The sequence below is a fragment of the Leucoraja erinacea genome, chromosome 11 (assembly GCF_028641065.1).
Source record: "Leucoraja erinacea ecotype New England chromosome 11, Leri_hhj_1, whole genome shotgun sequence".
Lineage (NCBI taxonomy): Eukaryota > Metazoa > Chordata > Chondrichthyes > Rajiformes > Rajidae > Leucoraja > Leucoraja erinaceus.
The window spans coordinates 47,827,340-47,851,568 of record NC_073387.1 but is presented as its reverse complement, the minus strand read 5'-3'; the positions used below and the strand labels follow the sequence as shown (position 1 = coordinate 47,851,568).

The 24,229-nt window shown below is 43.9% G+C and overlaps 1 protein-coding gene across 2 annotated transcripts in view; it reads right to left on the bottom strand.

Annotated features, from left to right (window-relative positions):
• LOC129701774 (BTB/POZ domain-containing protein KCTD16-like) overlaps window positions 1-24,229 on the bottom strand; it is a 192,453-nt gene that overhangs the window by 79,057 nt on the left and 89,167 nt on the right. The window contains exon 2 of one of the 2 annotated variants that reach the window (XM_055643201.1): window positions 4,335-8,607. The exons of the other annotated variant lie outside the window; for it this stretch is intronic. Coding sequence (XP_055499176.1) covers window positions 8,576-8,607 — 32 coding nt within the window. The 3' untranslated portion in view covers window positions 4,335-8,575. Of the gene's footprint in view, window positions 1-4,334; window positions 8,608-24,229 lie in introns of those variants that run through there. 2 annotated transcript variants of the gene reach the window in all.

The following is a 24,229-nucleotide window of genomic DNA, read 5'->3' as shown; positions in this document are numbered from 1 at the left end:
GGGTATTGCAATAGTATATTTTGTTGTCAGGGAAGGAAGGAAAAGAGATGGAAAATAGGAAATAGAGTTATAGTCATATAATGATATAGCATGGAAACAGGCCCTTTAGCCCAACTTGCCCGCACCTGCTAACATGTCCCAGCTGCATTAGTCCCACCTGCCTGCAATTGGGCCATATCCCTCCAAACCTGTCCTATTCGTGTACCTGTCTAACTGTTTCTTAAATGTTGGGAATGTCCCTGCCTCAACTACCAACTCTGGTAGCTTGTTCCATGCACCCCCCACCTTTTGTGCGAAAAAGTTACCCCTCAGATTCCTATTAAATCTTTCCCCCTTCACCTTAAACCTATGTCTTCTGGTCCTCGATTCATCTACTCTGGGCAAGAGATTGTGCATCTACCCGATCTATTCCTCTCATGATCTTATACAACTCTATAAGATCACCCCCCAACCTCCTACACGCCAAGGAATAGTGGCCCAGCCTAGTCAACCTCTGCCTATAGCTCACACCCTCTAGTCCTGGCAACATCCTCGTAAATAAATTTGTTAATTGATTTTTTAGATAATGTTTTTTTAATGAATTGCATAGTGGTTAAAAGCAAACCCTAATATTCAATTAATATGGTTGGAGGAGGTCCATGCAAATCTTTGCCTCCTCTGTAAGGGCTGTTAGGTCTGTGAATGGAGGCAAGGATAGAGGTTGGTGGCACAGTGGTGCAATGGTAGAGTTGTTGCCTTACAGATCTAGAGGCCTGGGTTCGACCCTGCGTACGGGTGCTGTCTGTACGGAGTTTGTGCATTCTTCCCGTGACCACATGGGTTTTCTCCCGGTGCTCCGGCTTCCTCCCACACTCCGAAGACGTACAATTTTACCAAAACCAATTAACCAATAAACCTTGCGGGGCAGCATCTCTATCGTTGCCCACCGTGCAGCCCGAGTACTCTGCCGTGTTTGTACGGATACTTCACCAACACTTCCTTGTCCTTTGTGTAAGGGTGGAACAGAAGCGTGCGCAAGTGAAGATCACAACTTTTCCCAGTGGACCTGGGCCCCGGTGAGGGTGACAGGGAGGCAGGTGCACCACGAGGCATTAGGATTCTGGCGAATTGAAACGGTCCGATGGAGAAGCGATAAAATGAATCCTGCGGAAGGCCGTGGACAGTGGTGTAGTGGCCACTGCTCAACAAGGCAGGGTGAACCATGGGCTGGGTGTAATGCAGGATGCAGTGTATTAGCAGTGCAGACCAGACTTGGGTAGATTAAGTAACCATTTTCTACAATGCATCTATGACCAGGATTCCACACTCATAAGTTCATAAGTGATAGCAGAATTAGGCCATTCGGCCCATCAGGTTTACTCCGCCATTCAATCATGGCTGATCTATCTCACCCTCCTAACCCCATTCTCCTGCCTTCTCCCCATAACCCCTGACACCCGTACTAATCAAGAATCTATCTCCACCTTAAAAATATCCATTGACTTGGCCTCCACAGCCTTCTGTGGCAATGAATTCCACAGATTCACCACCCTCCAACTAAATAAGTTCTTCCTCATCTCCTTCCTTTTTTTTATTAACCAAATCATCTCCTTCCTGAAAGAACGTCCTTTAATTCTGATGCTACGTCCTCTGGTCCTAGACTTGCCCCCCATTTCTCTCCCACCCCACTCCAAGTTTCGAGAGATGTGGCCCCAGTGCGGGCATGTGGGACTACATTAGATGGGGCTTCTTGGCCGGCAAAGACAAGTTGGACTGAAGGGCCCATTTCTGTTATGTATGAATCTATGAATCTAATGTCATGGAATATGTTGGTCCTCTATCACAAATAATTCCTCTGCCTCCCATACTGATCTTGTTGCTTTGAAATCCTACCTGACAGAAGTAAGCTCTGTTAAACACTCGCTAGTGGGAATTGAAACATCAGCTGTGATGATTGAGTTTCTATTCACAAGGGACTACGACGGGTTTAAATAACCACCTGAACAGCCTCTCAAACGCACCTCCATTTTCCTGAGCACAAGCTAAACACAGGGCGGAGTTAACACAATCTTTAACCCTACCAAACAATAAAGTGTGCAGGGAGGATTGACAAGTATGTTGCCAGGACTCAAGGGCCTGAGCTATAGGGAGCAGTTGGGCAGGCTGGGACTCTATTCCTTGGAATGCAGGAGGATGAGGGGTGATCTTATAGAGGTGTATAAGGTTATGAAAGGAATAGATAGGGTAGATGCACAGAGTATTTTACCCAGAGTAGGGGAATCGAGAACCAGAATACACCTTGGTGTACTTAAGGTGAGAAGGGAAAGATTTAATAGGAACCTGAGAGGCAACTCGTTTATACAAAGGATGGTGGGTGTATGGATCGAGCTGCCAGAGGAGGTCGTTGAGGCAGGTACTATCACAACATTTAAGAAACATTTGGACAGGTACATGGATAGGATAAGTTTAGAGGGATATGGGCCAGACGCAGGCATGTGGGACCAGGGTACATGGGACATGTTGGTCGGTGTGGGCAAGTCGGGCTGAAGTGCTTGTTTCCACATTGTATGACTCTATGACTAATTTCAAAAGTCCTTATTCACATCATCTGGGTGTTAATTGTCCCACTAAGTTGGCAGCCACATCCTGTGATGGTGGAACAGAGCAGGCCAAGGCTTGATAAAAGTACAAAATATTACCTTTTAAGTCTTTTAATCATCGTGCACAACTGTTTTGATGCATTTTCAAATACAAATTATATTTTGAGCATTTCAAATTTAATATATAAATCATTTGCTTTTTCAGTTTGATAAAACTATACTGAGATGTCATCCTACAACTAGTGTGAGTGTGAGCATAATGGTATTCTAAATGCAGATTGCACCTTCGTATGCACTTTAACAAATAAAGGTCCACCACTAATTTTCCAGCACCCTTGGTTCCAGAGGCTTGTCGGATTATTCGTTTTGCCGGGTCAGCGGAGGTCACGGTCTCCGAGAGGAGTTGGATGGTCCGCCTAGGCTGCGAGGGGGCCGAGATACCCGCCCACAAAGTCGGCCTCGGAGGTCGGCTATGGGAATTGATCTGCCAGCTCAGGCTGGGCCAGAGTTCCAGAGGTCCCACCACATGGAGAAAATTTGACCGCCAATCTGACGCAGAAGTCCCGATGAGGTCAAGGTTGGCCACCGCACCCGGACTGAGAGTCACATTTTCGGGGGGGACTCCGGGAGAGAGTAGGTGGGGGGGGGGGGGGGGGGGGGGGGGAATATTTCAAGGGCGCTCTTGTAATTTTTTTCGGATTAAAGCTGGACCACCAGTTGCTGGAAAATCAGCAGCGGACCTGTATCATGAATTTTATCACGTCACAAGAAGGAAACTTCCTCAATTATTTCTGCTTAAATTTTGCTCGCTATTCAACATTTTTAAAACAGTTCGAATGTTTTCTGTTAATTTCAAGGTTTTGCTTTCATCTTTCATCTCCGTAAAACCTTTAATTTCTTTGCCTGAAATATCATTTAAGTTTTCCTTCTGATCCTTTTACTTTTGTCAGAACACATTGACCAAGGATTGATGTGTAAACGCTGAGTCTTGAACATTGCACCATTCACAAAGTGAATCAGGAAATACAGAGCGAGGTTATGTAAAGAGTGGGGACAGGACATTGAATGCTACGTAAATGGCAAATATGAAAACCCATCTGTACGGGTATCACATAAAACGCATGACATTAAACTCAAGACGGGGGTCAAGGAAAGAGCATTCACGTCGCGGCCCAGTTTCCACCAATCTTTCCACCAATCTTTCCACCACCACCACGCACAAGAAACGACAAGACAGACACCATTGTATGCAGATGCTGAGAAGTGTGTTCAGCTGTGCCTGAACAACTTCTAATCTTGTGTGTGGACTCGATAAGAAGAAGAACTCAAGATGCCCTCAAAGTTTATGTTAAAATTCAGATTATAGCAGAATTATATTACCAAATAAAATGTAGAAACAAAGAACTATAGATGCTGGTTTACAAAAAAAATGTCTTTGGAAGTGTTCCAACCTGAAACATCACGTATCCATGATCTCCAGAAGAGATGCTGTCTGCCCCGCTGAGTTACTCTATCACTTTTTTTCATATCAACAAACTGTGTCATTGCAAATCTACCAGCAGTGATCCTGGTATCTTGATAATAGAACTTCCCACCCAATGTATGAAGAAATTTAGGTCAGCACGTTAACGCAGCAATAGAGTTGTTGCCTAACAGCGACAGAGACCTGGGTTCGATCCTGACTATGGGTGCTGACTGTACACTCCCCCTATGACCATGTGGTTTTTCTCCGGGTGCTTCAGCTTCCTCCCACATTTCAAAGACGTGCAGGTTTGTCGGTTAACTGGCTTCTGTAAATTGCCCCTGGAGTGTAGGATGCGAAAGTGAGATCACACAGAACTAGTGTAACAAGTTAGGACAAGTTAGGTAGTTTGATAGTTTGGAGCGCAGAAGGTTAAGGGGGGACTTGATAGAGGTCTTTAAAATGATGAGAGGGATAGACAGAGTTGACATGGATAAGCTTTTCCCATTTGGAGTAGGGAAGATTCAAACAAGAGGACATGACTTGAGAATTAAGGGACAGAAGTTTAGGGGTAATATGAGGGGGAACTTCTTTACTCAGAGAGTGGTAGCTGTGTGGAATGAGCTTCCAGTGGAAGTGGTGGAAGCAGGTTTGTTTTTATCATTTAAAAATAAATTGGATAGGTATATGGACGGGAAAGGAATGGAGGGTTATGGTCTGAGTGCAGGTATATAGGACTAGGGGAAAATAAGTGTTCGGCATGGACTTGAAGGGCCGAGATGGCCTGTTTCCGTGCTGTAATTGTTATATGGTTATATGGTTTATATAGTGTATGGGTGATCGATGGTTGACGTGGACTTGGTTGGCCAAAGGGCCTTTTTCAATGCTGTATCTCATCTCTGTACCTCTAAACCCTAAAGTACGGCCTGTGCATTACCACCTATATGTACGACCAGCACAACCAGAGTACTAACACAGGCCATAACAATCTACAGTTGGTCATAAAACCTGACTGCAAAGGCAAAACTTATTTTGATCTCTAACAGATTCAATAATCATTCAATGTGTAGGAAGGAACTGCAGATGCTGGTTTACACGGAAGATAGACACAAAATGCTGGAGTAACTCAGAGGGACAGGCAGCATCTCCGGAGAAAAGGAATGGATGATGTTTCGATTTCCAGAAACATTGTTTATTCCTTCTCTACAGAGATGCTGCCTGTCCCGCTGAGTTGCTCCAGAATTTTGAGTCTATCTTCAATCATTCAGTGACTGCACTACCTTTTATTTCTTAATGCAACATATCTTACATTTTTTATTCATGTGATGGAAATATTGTACATTATTATTAAATTAATGAACTCTGACAGAATTACTTGTTAAACTTTGATCACCCCTCTTCAACTTGCGCAAGAGGTTTGAATCATCAATCTTGTGGCAACGAAGAGTATCAATGGTGATGGGGGAGAAGGCAGGAGAATGGGATTGAGAGGGAAAGATAGATCAGCCATGATCGAATGATGGAGCAGACTTCATGGGCTGAATGTCCTAATTCTGCTCCTATGTCTAATGGTCTTATGGTAGACACATTTAAAGACTATTATAGAGAAACATGGGAGCTTTACGCTTTCTCCCTTTATGTTTTGTTTTTATTTCCTGTAATCAAACTTTGAACAGAACCCTTCTCTGTATGTTAGTCTGAGAAAGTCACTCAATCTGACACGACATGAATGTTTCACATGCCCCTTTGCTATTCCTTTCTGAAGTATTCATCTATGTCTGATGCTGTTGGAATTCACTGCACACACTGACCAAGAGAAAAGTTGCATTTTGAAATTAAACATCTCCTCTACAAAGAGTGTTCAAACAACTCTGGAGTATTTCACAAGAAACTTTATTTGAAATTCATATTTCGAGCCAATATATTAGAATTACATCTTTCGTCTGTTGCTATATTAAACTTTAAGCATCAGATTTGATTTGACTTATTTTGTTCAACTTCAGGATAACAACATTGTAAAATATTTGCTGCTGAGATTCCACACCAAAACATTGTTTGTGAAATATATCGCTGCCTTACTCTGCATTTGTGCGATGTTAATGCAATTATTTCAAAGGCAGTGCTAATGCCACCTATTAAATGAGAAAGAACATTTTCATAATTGATACACACCAAAACCTCATTTGAAAAACACTCTCTTAAACCCAATTTCAAAATATGTTTAAAATGTTGGCGCAGTGGTAGAGTTGCAGCCTTACAGCGCTAGAGACCCGAGTTCGATCCTGACTAAGGGTTCTGTCAGTACGGAATTTGTACTTTCTCTCTGTGACCGCATGGGTTTTCTCCGGGTGCTCTGGTTTCCTCCCACATTCCAAAGACATGCATGTAGGTGAATTGGCTTCTGTAAGTTGTCCCTAATGTGTCGGATAGTGCTAGTGTACAGGTGATCGCTGGTCGGCGTGGACTCGTGGACCGAAGGGCCAGTGTCCACGCTGTATCCCTAAACTAAACTAAAAATTGTAAAGATGAGGTAATACTATTAAAGATATAGCAAGTTAAAGTAGAAAATCTACTCCAGGAGGTGTAATCAAAATGGACCAGGTGATTGTTAAATCCCATGAAGAAAAAAATAATGTTGGTGATTCTTTTAGAAGGCAGACTGGCCCCAATCAGGAATCCCTCAATCATCAACAAGATGGCCGTGAGCCCTAAGGGAAATGCTGGCTCTGCTGGTGTTAGACTGTGGTTCACAAGAGGCCAATGCTGTTTGCATGTGGCCAGGAGGGAGGGAAGTCAGTACCACCCCAGGGTGTTGGCATGGCTGGAAGGAGGATTGCCCAGTTCGGGTGGTACATTTAAATTGCAATCGCACATAAATTATTTGGCTGATTATTAACCCAAAACTCATCGAAACCATCAAGCTGTGATTCCCTGCTGCGTTTCCCCTTCCCCATTACCTTTAGAAAGAGTAGGTTGCTGATACGATAGTGGCACTTAAGGGCGTCATGGTGGCACAGCGGTAGAGTTACTGCCTTACAGCGCCAGAGACCCAGGTTCGATCCTGACCACGGGTGCTGTCTGTATGGAGTTTGTACGTTCTCCCCGTGACCACGTGGGTTTTCTCCGGGTGCTCCTGTTTCCTCCCACACTCCAAAGACCTACAGGTTTGTAGGTTAATTGGCTTAGGATAGTGTGAGGGATAGTGTGAGGGGTTGCTGGTCGGCGTGGATGATGACCGAAGGGCCTGTTTCATGCTGTATAGATCTCTGAACTAAACTAAAGAGAGACTTTTGGATAGGCACATGAATTTGCAAGGAAAGGGGGGGGATATGGATTATGTGCAGACAGATAAGAGTTGGTCTTGGTCAGCACAGGCATTGTGGGCCGAAGGGCCTGTTCCCATGCTGTACTGTTCTATGTTCTACTGCCATTAAACAAGGTGCCATGTTATATCATGGCGTGCCATTGTACTAATGGGGATAATCAATAATATGGCTGCACCAAATGCCAACAGAAACAGTATGTCCAAATGACATGAACCCAATCAACAGCCACTTCATACATACAGGCTACTTTGCAATTCCCCGATCTAGGAAAGGTGGTATGACCACTGAGACTTGAAGAAATCCAGCGTTACTGAAGTCACTAACATTGCTTTTCACTCACACAAATCATATGGACAAATCAATTTGACAAATAAGGGTTCACACTATTACAGGTAATTCCCCATGCACCTTCTCTGCATGATGCCTATTGCACCTTTATATCTACTACAACAGAGTTTAAGCATAACTTGCTAATATATATAGTACATAAAATCACAGTAACAAGTTGCAGTTCACAGTATCTTTCTTTTACACGATTCCTCTTCCTCAGGTTCGCAGAGATGGCTTTTGGAATAATTTGCTTCGCTGAGACCGAGATTTTAGTTTTTAGTCTGAAGAAGGGTCTCGACCCAAAACGTCCCCTATTCCTTTTCTCCACAGATGCTGTCAGACCTGCCGAGTTACTCCAGCTTTTTGTGTCTATCTTTAGTTCTTAGTTTAGTTTAGTTCAGTTTAGTTTGGCGCCACGTGTACCGAGGTACAGTGAAAAGCTTTTGATGAGGTACAACGAACGATGGTGGCTCAGATCAGTGAGAACTTTGAGTTTTACATTAAAAGCTCACTCCCCCTCCCGAATGAATAGTACATTCGGGGGGGGGGGGCAAAAGGAAAGGGCACTAGGATGAGACCCCAAGGAACAAAGTGGCCAAACGGGACAGATGTGTACGGTTCCAGCACCAGACCATTCAGTAAGGGGGTTAGACAGAAGGTGTGTGTGAATTCAGTCGTCAAGGGATTCAGGAACTCAGAGGAAAGATTAATAAAAAATAGGTTTCAGGAGACTTGAGATCTGGCAACATCCCACCCGAGACCCCTGAAACTGCTCGCTGCCTGTATGCAGGAGATGGTGGCCAGGATGACATTCCTCCTTGTCCAGAGCTGGTGGCTAGGCAGAGGCTGGACCAGCAGGACAGTCCAGTAGTGCTGCTTCACGGGGGTGCACACAGGGTGGTTGGCAGACCTACAAAAGACAAGAGGATGGATCTGTCAACTTTGGGCAGAATACCATGAACTATACTTTTTCTTTCCTGCATGTGTTCCTCAATGCCACACGGCTCCCTTTCATTGTCGTCTACCTCCGCTTCTACTGGGACCAAGACTGGAGTGGTGAACCTGTGGAATTCATTGTCACAGAAGGCTGTGGAGGCCAAATCAATGGATATTTTTAAGGCAGAGATGGATAGATTCTTGATTAGCACAGGTGCCAGGGGTTATGGGGATAAGGCAGGGGAATGGCGTTAGGAGGGAGAGATAGATCAGCCCATGATTGAGTAGACTTGATGGGCCGAATGGCCTAATTCTGCTTCTATCAATTATGAACCTGTGAACTTCTGGAAGCGACACTATTCTGTGCAAACTTTCATTTTGCACGGGAAGAACATTTCAGATCCTTTTGAATCGATCGTCACTCATGACTTGACTCATGTTGAGCAGCTCAAGAATACGCAAGAGCATCATATAGGGTGACTAGACATAGGAGAAATAAAATCAGCCATCCTTGATTAGTAAGGGCATCAAAGGTTACAGGGAGAAGGCAGGAGAATGGGGTTGAGAGGGAACGATAGATCAGCCATGATTGAATGGCGGAGTAGACTTGATGGGCTTTATGGCCTAATTCTGCTCCTATGTCTTATAGAATACAGTGGAATTGGCGTCAGAAAACATTTAAATCTAAAATATTAATATTTCACGTCAAAACGTTTTCATCCTGACACATCAATTCCACATTTTACAGGCAGTTTCCACTGCAGCAGCACGGTGACGCAGCGGTAAAGTTGCTGCCTTCCTGCACCAGAGAACCGGGTTCAATCCTGACTATGGGTGCTGTCTGTATGGAGTTTGCACGTTCTCCCTGTGACTGCATGGGTTTTCTCTCGGTGCTCAGGTTTCCCCCCACATTCCAAAGACGTACAGGTTTGTAGGTTAATTGGCTTCTGTCAATTGTAAATTGTCCCAGGCGTGTAGGATAGCGTTGGTGTGTGGGGTGATTGGTGGTCGGCGTAGATTTGGTGGGCTGAAAAGGCTGTGTCCACACTGTATCTCCAAACTCTAAACTCTCTAAAGTTTACAGACAAACCGGCTGAGTTTTGGGACGTTTTTAGTGTGTTTTGTTTTTTAATTTCAGATTTTCACCATCTGCCTGGATTAGAGGGTTTCAGCTACTGGAAGAAGTTGGATGGACCTGGATTGTTTTCTCTGGAACGCCAGAGGTTGAAGGGAGACTTGATAGAAAAATATAATATTATGAAAGGCGTAGAAAGGGATAGACTGTCAGAACCCTTTTCCCAGGATGGAAATGTCCAACATTGGAGGGCTTGGCCATTGGGTGCGAGGTGAAAAGTTTAATGGAGATATGCGGGACAAAGGCTTTACACAGACAGTAGTGGGAGCCTGGGACACACTGCTGGGGTTGGAAGCAGATACGACCGTGGTGTTTCCAAGGCTTTTAGATAGGCATATGGAAGTGCAGGGGATAGATAGGTGAAAATTGGCCAACGCATCACCGGTTCCTCACTCCCCTCCATTGAGTCGGTCCAGAGCAAGCGTTGTCTGCGAAGGGCGCTCAGCATCGTCAAGGACTGCTCTCACCCCAATTACAGTCTGTTTACCCTCCTACCATCCGAGAGGCGCTACAGGTCTCTCCGTTGCCGGACCAGCAGGTCCAGGAACAGCTTCTTCCCTGCGGCTGTTACGTTAATCAGCATTGTACCTCGATGACTGCCAATAACCCCCCCACCCCGGACACTCCTTCCACCAGGAAAAAAACAATATGCACTACTATGGCTGTATGCACGTAAATATATTTATTTATTGCTCATATTCTATGTCGCTCTTCTAGTGAGATGCTAACTCCATTTCGTTGTCTCTGTCCTGTACACTGCACAATGAAAATAAAGTTTGAATCTGAATCTGAATCTGAATCTGAAGAGGGGTATGGATCATGTCGAGGCAGATGAGATCACGTTAACTTGACATCATGTTCGGCACAAACATTTTGGGCCGAAGGGCCTGTTCCTGTTATGCTCCATGCATTTTCAATTCACGTAAGGGGTATATGCTTATTACAAAGGAAATATCCCGATGTGGCCCACCTGTTTGGTGGCCTTCACGAATGTAACATGACTAATAATCGTCACCCTGTAACCCGTCACTAATTAGTACATAATGGAGGAATAAACTGCTGGCGTTCCTAAATAATTCACAATGATTTTAAAGTGCTATGTCTTTTCCACATCAGAAGCCCAGCTGCACTGTAAGGCAAAAAGAAAACATTCCATATTGCTTGGAACTAACTGCAGAATTTCAATAGGTATATAACATTTCCCCTTTGATCCCATTTGGAAACAGAATTGATACTGAAAATGTAAGGTGCAGTGGTGTTACAGACCTGATTGTCCCTATAAATGGATGCACTAAGTGAGGAGATGGATATAAAGTCCAAGTATTGATCTTGCCACAAATAAATAGTACATTTACCACAGTCCAACTAGCAACCTCATGATGATATTCTATTGAATACTGAACTAACTAACTCTCACTCACACCAAGCATCCAAGCCAATTAGGAATTTCTGGGACCATCATCATGATTTGAATGTGCAGGAAGGGACTGCAGATGCTGGTTTACATCGAAGATAGATATGTTCTTTGTTTTTAGAGAGAGCATAGAAACTGGCCTTTTGCCCCATCAAGTCCATGCTAACCATTAACCTGACAATATGAATTAATTTATTTCGTCAGAGGGTTTAGTTTAGTTTGGAGATACAGTGCAGGAACAGGCCCTTTGGCCCACCGAGTCCTCTCCGACCAGTGATCCCCGCACAGTAATATTATCCTACATACACTAGGGATAAATTTTACACTTCCACCAGGCCAATTAACCTACAAACCTGTACGTCTTTGGTGTGTGGGAGGAAACCGAAGATCTTGGAGAAAACCCACGCAGGTGATGGGGAGAGCGTACAAACTCTGTACAGACAGCATCCAATGTCAGGATTGAACCTGGGTCTCTGGCGCTATGCCTCCATGCTGCCCTAGGGTGGTGAATCTGCGGAATTAATTGCCACAGAAGGTTGTGGAGGGCATGTTTTTAACGAGGTGATTGACCAAATTTTGATTAGTAAGTGTGTCAGGGATTACGGAGAAGGCAGGAGAATGGGGTTGAGAGGGTAAGATAGATCAGCGATGTTTGAATGGATTTGATAGGCCAAATGACTTAATTTTATTCCTAGAACCTATGAATTCATGAACTTATCAAACTCTCATTCACACTAGTTCCATGTTATCTCTCTTTCATATCCACTCTCTACTTACTGGGGGCAATTTACAGAAGCCAATTAATCTACAAACATGTACTTCTTGGGTATGAGGGAGGAAACCGGTGAACTCGGAGAAAGCCTATGTGTTCACAGGGAAGACATGCAAACTTCACACAGACTGCACCCAAGGTGAGGATGGAACCCCCGGGACTCTGGCGCTATCAGGCTGCTCCACTGTTCTGCCACATCAAAATGCATCCAGTGTTTGCCAAGTAGATTATATTTTTGATACAGAAGGCTATTCCATTTTCTGTTGTTGCACAAACGCAAAACATCAAAGTATAATCAAGATATCAAGGAAACCTTTCATTTGTAGATCTTTTTTGACCTGGTACTTTTATAACCAAGATGGAAAGCCATTTTAAACTCTTGACCAATGCAGTATATATGAGTAGATGCTTGGAGATTACATAGAAACATAGAAATTAGGTGCAGGAGTAGGCCATTCGGCCCCTCGAGCCTGCACCGCCATTCAATATGATCATGGCTGATCATCCAACTCAGTATCCTGTACCTGCCTTCTATCCACACCCACTGATCCCTTTAGCCACAAGGGCCACATCTAACTCCCTCTTAAACATAGCTAATGAACTGGCCTCAACTACATTCTGTGGCAGAGAATTCCAGAAATTCACCACTTTCTGTGTAAAAAATGTTTTTCTCATCTCAGTCCTAAAAGACTTCCCCCTTATCCTTAAACTGTGACCCCTTGTTCTGGACTTCCCCAACATCGGGAACAATCTTCCTGCATCTAGCCTGTCCAACCCCTTAAGAATTTTGTAAGTGTCTATAAGATCCCCCCTCAATCTTCTAAATTCTAGCGAGTACAAGCCGAGTCTATCCAGTCTTTCTTCATATGAAAGTCCTGACGTCTCAGGAATCAGTCTGGTGAACCTTCCCTGTACTCCCTCTATGGCAAGAATGTATTTCCTCAGATTAGGAGACCAAAACTGTACGCAATACTCCAGGTGTGGTATCACCAAGACCCTGTACAACTGCAGTAGATTCTCCCTGCTCCTATACTCAAATCCTTTTGCTATGAATTGCTATTACAATGATGATGGGAAAGATAATGCTCACTCCATTTAGGAACATCTTCTCATTCCTACCCCATAACTTTGTCGCAAAAATTAAGCCATAGTCACACTTCTATTCCTCGTCAAAACAATAATGGACTCCTTGAAGCAAATAATGATGGAGCATTCATTGCATTTCCTTGTAAGATTGCGTTCCCAGTCTCTCAGCAATTTTCAGGAATCACAATATAATCTTTCTTCTGATAAATAAATAAATATCATGTTATCTCTCCTCATCCCGCAATTATTAATCACAATGAACATGACAGGTCTACAAGGTAAGGTACACGATTCAACTTACTAGTGCATTCACCCAGACGAGCAAGGTTATGTTTCCATGCAAATCGGACAGCCTTAATGACATTTTGTCAACCAGAATAAAAAATAACAATATTCTTCAAAAATAAACTAGAATATTAATGAAGCACTGAAGTTTTCCCATTCAAAAAAACATTTCCTTCTGATAAATCATTCACCTGCCAATGTTCTGGAATTAATCAAATTAGTTTCTTCCATTCCTGGCACACCCTGAATACCCTGACAGCTCCAACCGAGACCGCAAAAAAATGGAGAGAGTTGTGGACGCAGCCCAGACCATCACGCAAACCAACCTCCCTTCCATGGACTCCATCTACACCTCATGCTGCCTCGGCAAGGCCAGCAGCATCATCAAGAACCAATCTCACCACGGTCACTCCCTCTTTCCCCTCTCCCATCAGGCAAGAGTTACAGAATTTGAAACGTATACCTCCAGATTCAGGGACAGCTTTTTCCCAGCTATAATCAGGCAATTGAACCATCCTCCCACCAACTAGAGAGCAGTCCAGTCCTCCCATCTATCCGTGGTGATTGGAGACCAGATTTTATCTTGCGCTAAACATTGTACTCCTAATCCTGTATCTGTGCACAGTGGATTGCTCGATTTGGGATTATGTTTAGTCTTTCCACTGATTGGATAGCACGCAACAAAAAAGCTGGACCTGTATGATTTATCTGAATCTAACAAAGTTTTTCAATGTATCTGGGTACACGTGACAATAGCTCGTCAACTGTGGAAAAACATCCAACTTTTACATTGAAGATAGACACAAAAAGCTGGAGTAACTCAGCAGGACAGGCAGCATCTCTGGAGAGAAGGAATCGGTGACATTTCGGGCCCAGAGATGCTGCCTGTCCCACTGAGTTACTCCAGCTTTTTGTGTCTATCTTCGGTTTAAACTAGCATCTGCAGTTCCTTCCTACAACTTTTACAATGTGTTGGCCTCCCCAGTTAGGGTCAGGTATGGAAGAAAGTCCTCAGGGGATGAGAACTGCTATTAGCAAGTCCCACTATTTCCGTGGAGACTGTGTATTCAGATTGGTTTCCATTCAGAGAAGGGAAGTAAACTGGCCCACAGAAACTCCAAGTAAAGCTGTCTGAAGAAGGGTTTTGGCCCAAAACGTTGCCTATTTCCTTTGCCCCATAGATGCTGCCTCACCCGCTGAGTTTCTCCAGCACTTTCGTCTACCTTCGATTTTCCAGCATCTGCAGTTCCTTCTTAAACAGTAAATCTGTCTAGTTTAGTTTATTGTCACGTGTACCGACGTTCCAAATGGCACCACCATCACAGCATCTTTTCATGCTTCTTCTCAAGTGATTATTGAGAAATAACACTGAGATTAACTATTGTGTGGTGTCCTTTGAAATTTCATATTTTGCTTCCCAATCTTTGTGCTGAATGTGCTGTCTTGAACTACTATCCACCTAATCTTCCTAAAGGAACGTCATTTCATTCTGAGTGCTAGACTCTCCCACTAGGTGGGAGCAAACTCTCCACATCCTCTCAATCCAGGCCTTTCACTATTCGCTGTTCCCTTCCTGTCTCTGCCTAATCTTTCCTCTGGAATTTCCTACAGATCAGTCTGCCTCTCCACCTACTCCACTGCCAATCTAGATCCCACCCCCCTGTCACTTAAAAAGGGGGAGAGAGACTTGTCTCCTCATCTCTTCACAGAAATCACTATTGAAAACACCAAGTACATGCTATAACATCAGGATAAGCGCTCCATCAAGAAAACCAAGCCCAAAGACAAAGTAGTATGTCAACTGCCTGTACACACTTATACTAAAGGACAATAACTAAATCCACATGCAATAATAAGCCATCTACATTTTAACAAGCACATTTAAAAAATGATTGTGTAGATGCAAGTATATCATTAGGATTATCAAGTGGGCACCTCCCTTCATTGGTGTTTTGTTGAGTTAGGTCCACGACACCTCTGGACGGCTCAGCAGTTACTTCAGGCATCCCAGAACCACCCCCCTCAAATACCTGCTCTCACCACCAATGCTTCCAGTATCGACTAAATAAAGGAAACTTCAGACGTGGTTCCCAGAGCAGACTGCCCAGCTCGTCTGGCAAAATGCCTCATCGCCAGAACTCACCAACAAGCACCAAGACCTGGCTTGGCTGGCGGTGAGGGGAGCCCTCCCAGTCAGATCCTTCCTGCACCGTCGGAACCTCACTGCCAGCACACGCTGCCCTCGGGCCGGCTGCTTTAGAGAGGAGACGGTTGCCCACCTCTTTGCAGAGTGTGGATTTGCAAAAAGAGTCTGGAGAAGTATGCAAGGGTCCCTGGAACGCATTTATCCCGAACAGCTCCGTCATAGAGGACTGTGAATTACGGACTGTTCCCAGGGACACATTCAGAGACTGACATCGAGTGCTGCTGGAGGGTCATCAACTCGGTGAAGGACGCTCTTTGGTCTGCCCGAGTGTTGTTCACCACCCAGCAGAGCGAGATGTCCGTCAGGGAATGTTGCTGACTGGCCCGCTGCAGACTGCAGGAGTACGTGCTAAGGGACTCACTGAAGCTCGGTGCAGCCAACGCCAAGGCTCGGTGGGGGAGGGCCACAGTCTAGGGTCCTTCCGCTTCTGGACATGGGGGGCATGGTATGGTGGAGACGCCCCTCAAAATAAGGGAAGGTATCCCACGCCAGGCGGCCACACGAGTGGCATGGGTGGGGGACAGTGTCTTGGAATTGGAAAATGTATAAACTGTATTGAACAATTTGTATAGCCTCCGAAAATGTCAGATGAATTTTTCGCACGGTTCACGCATTGTACATATTTATTACTTGAATAAAGTCTATTTTGAAATAAAAAAAGAAACTTCACACAATGAATTCACTCAAGCAAATGTTACACACTTCACAACCTGCCGTACACGTCTCCTACCCCATCATTAAACAGTCGTAGCGCCACAAATATTAACCTTGCATAAACCCAAGATACCAAGAAAAGAGAGGAAGCCAGTTTTTCTCGTGCTCCCAGTGATCTACAAAAGATGTTTCATCTTTTTAAACCGAGATGAGAAGAACTTTTTTCACACAGAGAGTGGTGAATCTCTGGAACTCTCTGCCACAGAGGGTAGTTGAGGCCAGTTCATTGGCTATATTTAAGAGGGAGTTAGATGTGGCCCTTGTGGCTAAGGGGATCAGGGGGTATGGAGAGAAGGTAGGTACGGGATACTGAGTTGGATGATCAGCCATGATCATATTGAATGGCGGTGCAGGCTCGAAGGGCCGAATGGCCTACTCCTGCACCTAATTTCTATGTTTCTATGTTTCTATGTTTCTAAAGCAAACAATATCATGTAATGCTATTGCCAACAAATCATATTAATCTGGGGACATCACTGCCTCTATTAACAAAGTACATTTTGTTGATGTACACAGTTTGACTTCAGGGACATTTGTAAGTGGCATTGGAAAACATAGAAAATAGGAGGAGGCCATTTGGCTCTCCGAGCCTGCACCGCCATTCATTGTAATGATGGTTGATCATCCACAATCAGTAACCCATGCCAGCCTTCTCCCCATATCTCTTGATTCCACTAGCCCCCAGAGCATTGATTTTAATGGAGGGACAAAAGTCATAATAATTATTTCCCAAGCACAGTTATAGTTCTGTCTGGTGAGAAAGTGCCGAGATATTACAGAAAATCACAAGTAATGAAGGACATAACTCATGTACACTATCATTTGTTCTTGAAATAGAGTCATAAAACTAGCTGTATGAGTTGCATATCTATCTCTATTACCATAACGCAAATAAAAAGATAATCATTGCCCAAGTGCCTCTCTGATTATTATTATTATTATTATGCGAAGATAACAACTTTCCTCAGTAAATGCATTTTGTTTCACTTTCATGTCGAGGGCATGGAACGGGTTGCGAAAAGCGGTTGAGTCAAAATAACCTCCTTGTAACCTTACAGCAGAAACAATGCTTCATAATTAAAACAGTTTCTTCAGTTATAGGAGGCATAAGTCGTCAAGGCTGAACAAACTGAGTTGAAGGCTGCCGCATTTCCATGATTGAAAGACTTCTTCTCTCAGTCTAACTGTCCACTCATGCCTGATGTTTGGATATCACCTTAGAAAGTTTTATACAAAATTGCTGACCGAGAGATTCTTTTAAATCAGAATGCCTGATAAAGAGAATATATTAATTGCCTCAGTACATTGATCTTACATTTCTCTAACATCTAGTAAACCTTGCATCCCCTCTCTCTCAGTCCCTCCCCCACCCAAGTCATTGTGCTAGGTTCAAAGTCGTCTTGTTGAGATTCATTGTCTGTAACTCATTTTCACCCAGCCCACTGCTAACTGTTTCCTTTATCATTGTTAGTTCTTTTGCATATCTTTTATTCATTTGTTCTATATCTCTCTATTTCACCATCTATATATCCAATTTCCCTTTTCCCTAGCTCTCACTTTGAACAAGGGTCTCGACCCAAAACATCACCTATTCCTTTTCTCCAGAGATGCTGTCTGACCCGCTGAGTTACTCCAGCTTTTTGTGTCCGTCTTCAATCTTACAGAGATACTGTACAGATCCCACAGGAGTTATAACCAACTGGAGAACAAATAGAAACCAATGACCAAGGTACTGTAGCGGCACCTGCTAGCGCACGCAGATATCGAACCCGGCGTTTGGAAGCCGCGGTAAAGTGACTCGGGAGGGGCTGTTGTTTGCGCGCGGTTTTTCCTTTGCGCGCGTTAGTTCAGCGCTGACCACCGATGTGGGCAGACGTGTCTGATAAACCTGTATGCTGCAACTTGAGCTTTCGAATAAAGTTTTGTTGAAAACTCCAGTAGTCTTTTCTTAGACCGCTAAAGTACTTCCAATCTCAACGAGGGACTTAGTTCTCATAAGCTGCTGAATGGATATTTAACTCAAATTTCAAGGATCATTGATGTCCCTCAGTACTATGAATACCTACTTATGCATTAGATTGAGAAAATATTTCAGAAGCACTCCAAGGAACAAATACAAATGACAGTGAATAAACCTTACCAGCTAATAATTTTTCAGTGATGTTCAGCTCTTCATGATACAGAATGTTCAAAAGCTGATGAGATTGCTTCCAATCCGCCAGCATTATGGAGCTTTTCTTCAGAGATACAGCGTGGAAACAGGCCCTTCGGCCCACCGGGTCCAGGCCTGTTCACACTAGTTCTATGTCATCCCACTCTCTCATCCACTCCCTACACACCAGGGGCAATTTTACAGAGGGCCAATTAACCTACAAACACACACATCCTTGGGATGTGGGAGGAAAGCAGAGCACCCGGAGGAAAGCCGGGCTGTCACATGGATAACGTGCAAACTCCACACAGACAGCACGCAAGGCAATTTTGTGTCCTCCAAATTTGTAGTGGGCCTCACTCTGTGGTGGAGAAGGCCAAGGGTGCCCAAACATTGGTGTGGGAATGGCAAGTGGAAGCGAAATCTCATGCAACTTGGGTAACACAGTGGTGCAGCGGTAGAGTTGCTGCCTTACAGCGCCAGAGACCCGGGTTCGATCCTGACTACGGGTGCTGACTGTATGGAGTTGTATGTTCTCCCTGTGATCGTGTGGGTTTTCTCCGGGTGCTCTGGTTTCCTCCCACATTCCAAAGATGTGCGGGTTTGTAGGTTAATTGGCTTCCGTAAAATTTGCCCCCTAGTGTGTAGGATAGAGGTAGTGTACGAGTGATCGCCGGTCGGCATGGACCCTGTGGGGCGAAGGGCCTGTTTCCATGCTGTATCTCTAAACTAAACTAATCTAAACTAAACTGAACAAAACTCAGTATGGTTATTGTGGACAGAGCATGAATGTTCTGTAAATCATTTGTCCAGTCTGGACTCGTCAATGTATGGGAGACTACATCGGGAATACTGAATACTCAATGGCTGAAATAGCTCACCAATTTCTACAGATGCACCTTAGAATGTTTTCCAACAGGATGCATCACAGCTGAAGAAGGGTCTCGACCTGAAACCTCACCCATTCCTTCTCTCCAGAGATGCTGCCTGCCCCGCTGAGTTGCTCCAGCTTTTTGTGTCTATCTTCGGTTTAAACCAGCATCTGCAGTTCCTTCCTACACATTTGCAGTGGCAACTGCTCTGCCCATGACTGCAAGGAAATGCAGAGAATTGTCGGCGCAGCCGAGTCCATCATGCAAACCAATGTTCCCCATCTCTCTCCCCTCAACTCTGTCTACACTGCATGCTGCCTCGGGAAAGCAGCCAACAAAATCAAGGACCACTCAAATCCTGGTTATTCTCTCTTCTCCCCTCTCCTATCCGGCAGAAGACAGAAAAAACATGAAAATGTGTATTACCAGATTTGAGAACAGCTTCTTCACTACAGTTATCAGACTCTTGAATGGACAAATCCTCCAATCTACCTCACTGCAAGCACTAGCAATTTTTTTACCTGCACTTTCCCTCCTGCTTTAACACTATATTCTGTCATATTTTGTGTTTTACACTACCCATTGTACGCATGTATACTATGATTGCACATATCCATAGTATAATCTGCCTGGATAGCATGCAAAACAAAGTTTTTCATTATATCTCAGTATGCACGACAATAATGAAACAATATTGACACCAGATGCTGCAGGCATAGAATATCTGCTCCACCTAACATAGACAATAGACAATAGACAATAGGTGCAGGAGTAGGCCATTTGGTCCTTCGAGCCAGCACTGCCATTCAATGTGATCATATACAATCAAAAGGAAATACTCTTTAATCAATAAAGTACTTTTTTAATCTGCAGTTCCTACAATAGTCAAGGACCACACAGACCCTGGCCGTTCTCTCTTCTCCTCTCTCCTCTGGCAGGTCACAAAATCATAAAAATGCTGTGAACAGCTTCTTGCCCACAGTTATCAGACTCCTGAACGGACCTCAGCTAACGGGCCCGAAACAAAGCAAAACTATACTTAAAAGGCCCATGCATAGTCACGTATGTGACCAAAAAGATGAAAAATTGTGGAATACACCTAATTCTGAAAGCGTTACAGGTATATTGTTCTGTACTGTATATATGATTCACATTTTCTTTCCGTTAATCAAGTGAAATTTTTATATGTTATGCTGACAATGTTTGTTCAGGGTCAGGGGTCAAATACGACCGGTCACGTGTGTGACGTCACACGGCAGCATTTTGCGAACTCTGTGAATTTTAAAAAGCTAGAATGTTCATATCTTTAGCAGACATGCATTATAGTTCTGTTGGTAGGAAAATAGCAATGAATAAGATTAATCTCTTAAAGAATTTTTTGAAATGTATTACTTGATCTGATGACACCTGGTCACGTGTGCGACGTTTTGGTTCACTCTCCAAAGAACGGGCTAAACGAGGACTTTGGAAATGGACGGAAGTTTTAATGCGGCAAACTGGCACAAACGCCACCCACCAAATCAATTATTATTGAATCCGATCTTTTTTTATTTATCCAAAGCATATAAGGTTCGCAGGCTGAGGCTGTACGTAATTGCCTGTCCTCAATTGCCCGAGAATAGCTGGCTGAAAGCTGCATTCTTGAATTGCTGTAATCGTCAAACTGTGGATAAACACACACCATTAGGGAGGGAGGTCCAGATTTTGACCCGGGGACAATGGCGGAATGCTGAATCTGCTACATTCATACAGGCAGAGGCTAAAATTTGTCGGTGAAGGTGTGGAATTCTTTGCCACAGAAGGCTGGAGAGGTCAAGTCAGTGGATATTTTTAAGGCAGAGATAGATAGATTCTTGATTAGTAAGGGTGACAGAGGTTATGAGGAGAGGGCAGGGGATTGGGGTTAAGTGGGAGAGGTAGATCACTCATGATTGAATGGCGGAGTAGACTTGATGGGCCGAATGGCCTAATTCTATTCCTATTCCTTATGACCTTATGACCTTATGTAATTAGTTTAGTTTAGTTTAGTTTAGAGATACATCATGGAAACAGACCCTTCGGCCTATCTAGTCCATGCCGTCGATCTATCACCCGTTCACACAACTTCTAGCTTTTCCCACTTTCACATCCACTCCCTACACATCAAGTGCAATATTTACTTTCTACAAAAGCCAATTAACCTACAAACAAACCCACACACCTGGATGAAACCCATGCAGTCACAGGGGGAAACGTGCAAACTCCACACAGACAGTACCCGAGGTCAGGATCGAACATGCGTCTCTGTCACTGTGTGGCAGCAGCTCCACCAGTTTCTCCAGGAAAGATTTCACTGGACCTCCCTTTCCTGCTAATAGCTTCTTTTTGCCATTTCATGAACTGCTGTTTCCCACGGAGCTTATTCAAAGCAGCTGGTAATGACATACTGTCATCTTATAGTCAGTCATTATCAATAGAGTATTAATGTTAGACACTAACAATTCCAGAGTATAACAACCACGGAGCGTTGTTGAGGGACACAGTAAGTGCCCTTAGATTTTAAATGCTCCCAAAAGAAGGGATAAAGATTGCAGGGCAATCAATTCAGTCCATCTGCCCACAATTATTTAAATGTTGGCACAAAGTTAGCCACCCACTTTCCACTGCTGTGACCTTTAACCACCCACCTCCTCCTAGGTGTTTTTCCCAGTTTGAAAATAAGAATACAGTATAGACTTATATTGGACTAACTCCAGTTGATTCACTTATCCCAGCAGTGTAAAGGTTGGCAGGCCACAGTAGCATTCCAGTTATAATAGAAAAAAATATCACCCTAGTTTTCTCGCAAATTCTGGAGGTTTCCACTATATTAACAAAGTTTTGTTTAGTTTAGTGATACAGCGAGGAAATAGGCTCTTTGGCGCACCGAGTCCATGTCGACCAGTGACCACCAGTTCACACTAGTTCTATCCTACACACTAGGGACAATTTACTGAGGGCCAATTAAGGCTCCAAGCCTGTACGTCTTTGGAGTGTGGGAGGAAACCGGAGCACCCGGAGAAAACCCACGTGATTTGAGTATAGGAGCAGGGAGGTTCTACTGCAGTTGTACAGGGTCTTGGTGAGACCACACCTGGAGTATTGCGTACAGTTTTGGTCTCCTAATCTGAGGAAAGACATTCTTGCCATAGAGGGAGTACAGAGAAGGTTCACCAGACTGATTCCTGAGATGTCAGGACTTTCATATGGAGAAAGACTGGATAGACTCGGCTTGTACTCGCTAGAATTTAGAAGATTGAGGGGGGATCTTATAGACACTTACAAAATTCTTAAGGGGTTGGACAGGCCAGATGTAGGAAGATTGTTCCCGATGTTGGGGAAGTCCAGAACAAGGGGTCACAGTTTAAGGATAAGAAGGAAATAGTTTAGGACCGAGATGAGGAAAACATTTTTTCACACAGAGAGTAGTGAATCTCTGGAATTCTCTGACACAGAAGGTAGTTGAGGCCAGTTCATTGGGCTATATTTAAGAGGGAGTTAGATGTGGCCCTTGTGGCTAAAGGGATCAGGGGGTATGGAGAGAAGGCAGTATAGGCAGAAGGATACTGAGTTGGATGATCATCCATGATCATATTGAATGGCGGTGCAGGCTCGAAGGGCCAAATGGCCTACTCCTTCACCTATTTTCTATGTTTCTATGTCACAGGGAGAATGTGCAAATTCTGCACAGACAGCACCTATAGTCAAGATCAAACCCGGGTCTCTGGTGCTGTGAGATAGCAACTCTACTGCTGCGCCACCATGCCACCCGAACAAATAGCAGAGTTGAAATTTGTATGCTGTTCCACTCACCTATGCTCGACTTCAAAGTGCTGTCTGGAAACCCAGAGCATTCAATTTAAACATTGACATGAAATGTGGCTTAAAGTGTGGACTACAGCATCACTTCCACCATAACATGGTCAAAATAAACCCGTTGTATGTTGCTGTTCACTACTCTGTTCATTTTACGTGGCAGAGATTTGCATAATTTGTCAGTGGATGTCAATAATGTATTTCATCGCTTTATAATCCATCAATCAATTTTATGAGATATTCCATCAAACTGAGCAAAAGAGCTCTTTTACCCTCGATTTTGGGCAGAGGCGGTCCCAGCACAGATATTACTTTCATGGATTATTATCCTAATAAAAATAAATATGAAGGCAAGGCATTTATACCCGAGACTGCGTGGTATGAATGGAGTTAATGGAAGGGAGGTTGGTTTGCATAATGGTCTGGGCTGCGTCCACAATTCGCAGCAATTTCTTGCTCAACTGAATTGATTAAATTGAATTTGGAATCGCGGAAGGCTGCAAAGTATTTGAAAAGATTTCAGTCTTTCAGGCCGAGCAAGCAAAATAACACTGGCCAGGTCACAGCCATAAACTGAGGTCGTTTATATTGAAGTGTGAGCATAGTTTTTAAAAGCTCTCCACCTACTGAACTACAAAGACGGAATTCTTATTTCTTCAGCTGCACTCGGTAATGTTAATTCAACAGGGCACTCAAATCTTAAAAACACTTTATAAAGGATCAAGGAGACTACAACATGACTTGAAACCCCAGGGTTCAGGACAGTCTTAGAAATGATTACTTTTTAAACATCCTCACTCATTCCTGTGACAGCAAGTTTTTAAGCTTTAAGTTTTTGCTTGTTATCATTCCTTTCAAATTCAGCATAAGCATCAAAGTGCTGGAATAACTTAGCAGGTCAGGCAGCATCTGTGGAGAACATGGATAGGTGACGTTTCACAGAGTGCTGGAGTAACTCACCCAGTCAGGCAGCACCTCTGAGGAACACGGATAGGTGATGTTTCGGGTTGGGAACCTTCTTCGGACTCTTCAGAGTGAAATACAATCCTGACCCAAAATGTCACTTAACCGTGTACTCCAGAGATGCTGCCTGATCCGCTGAGTTACTCCAGCGTTTTGTGTCTTT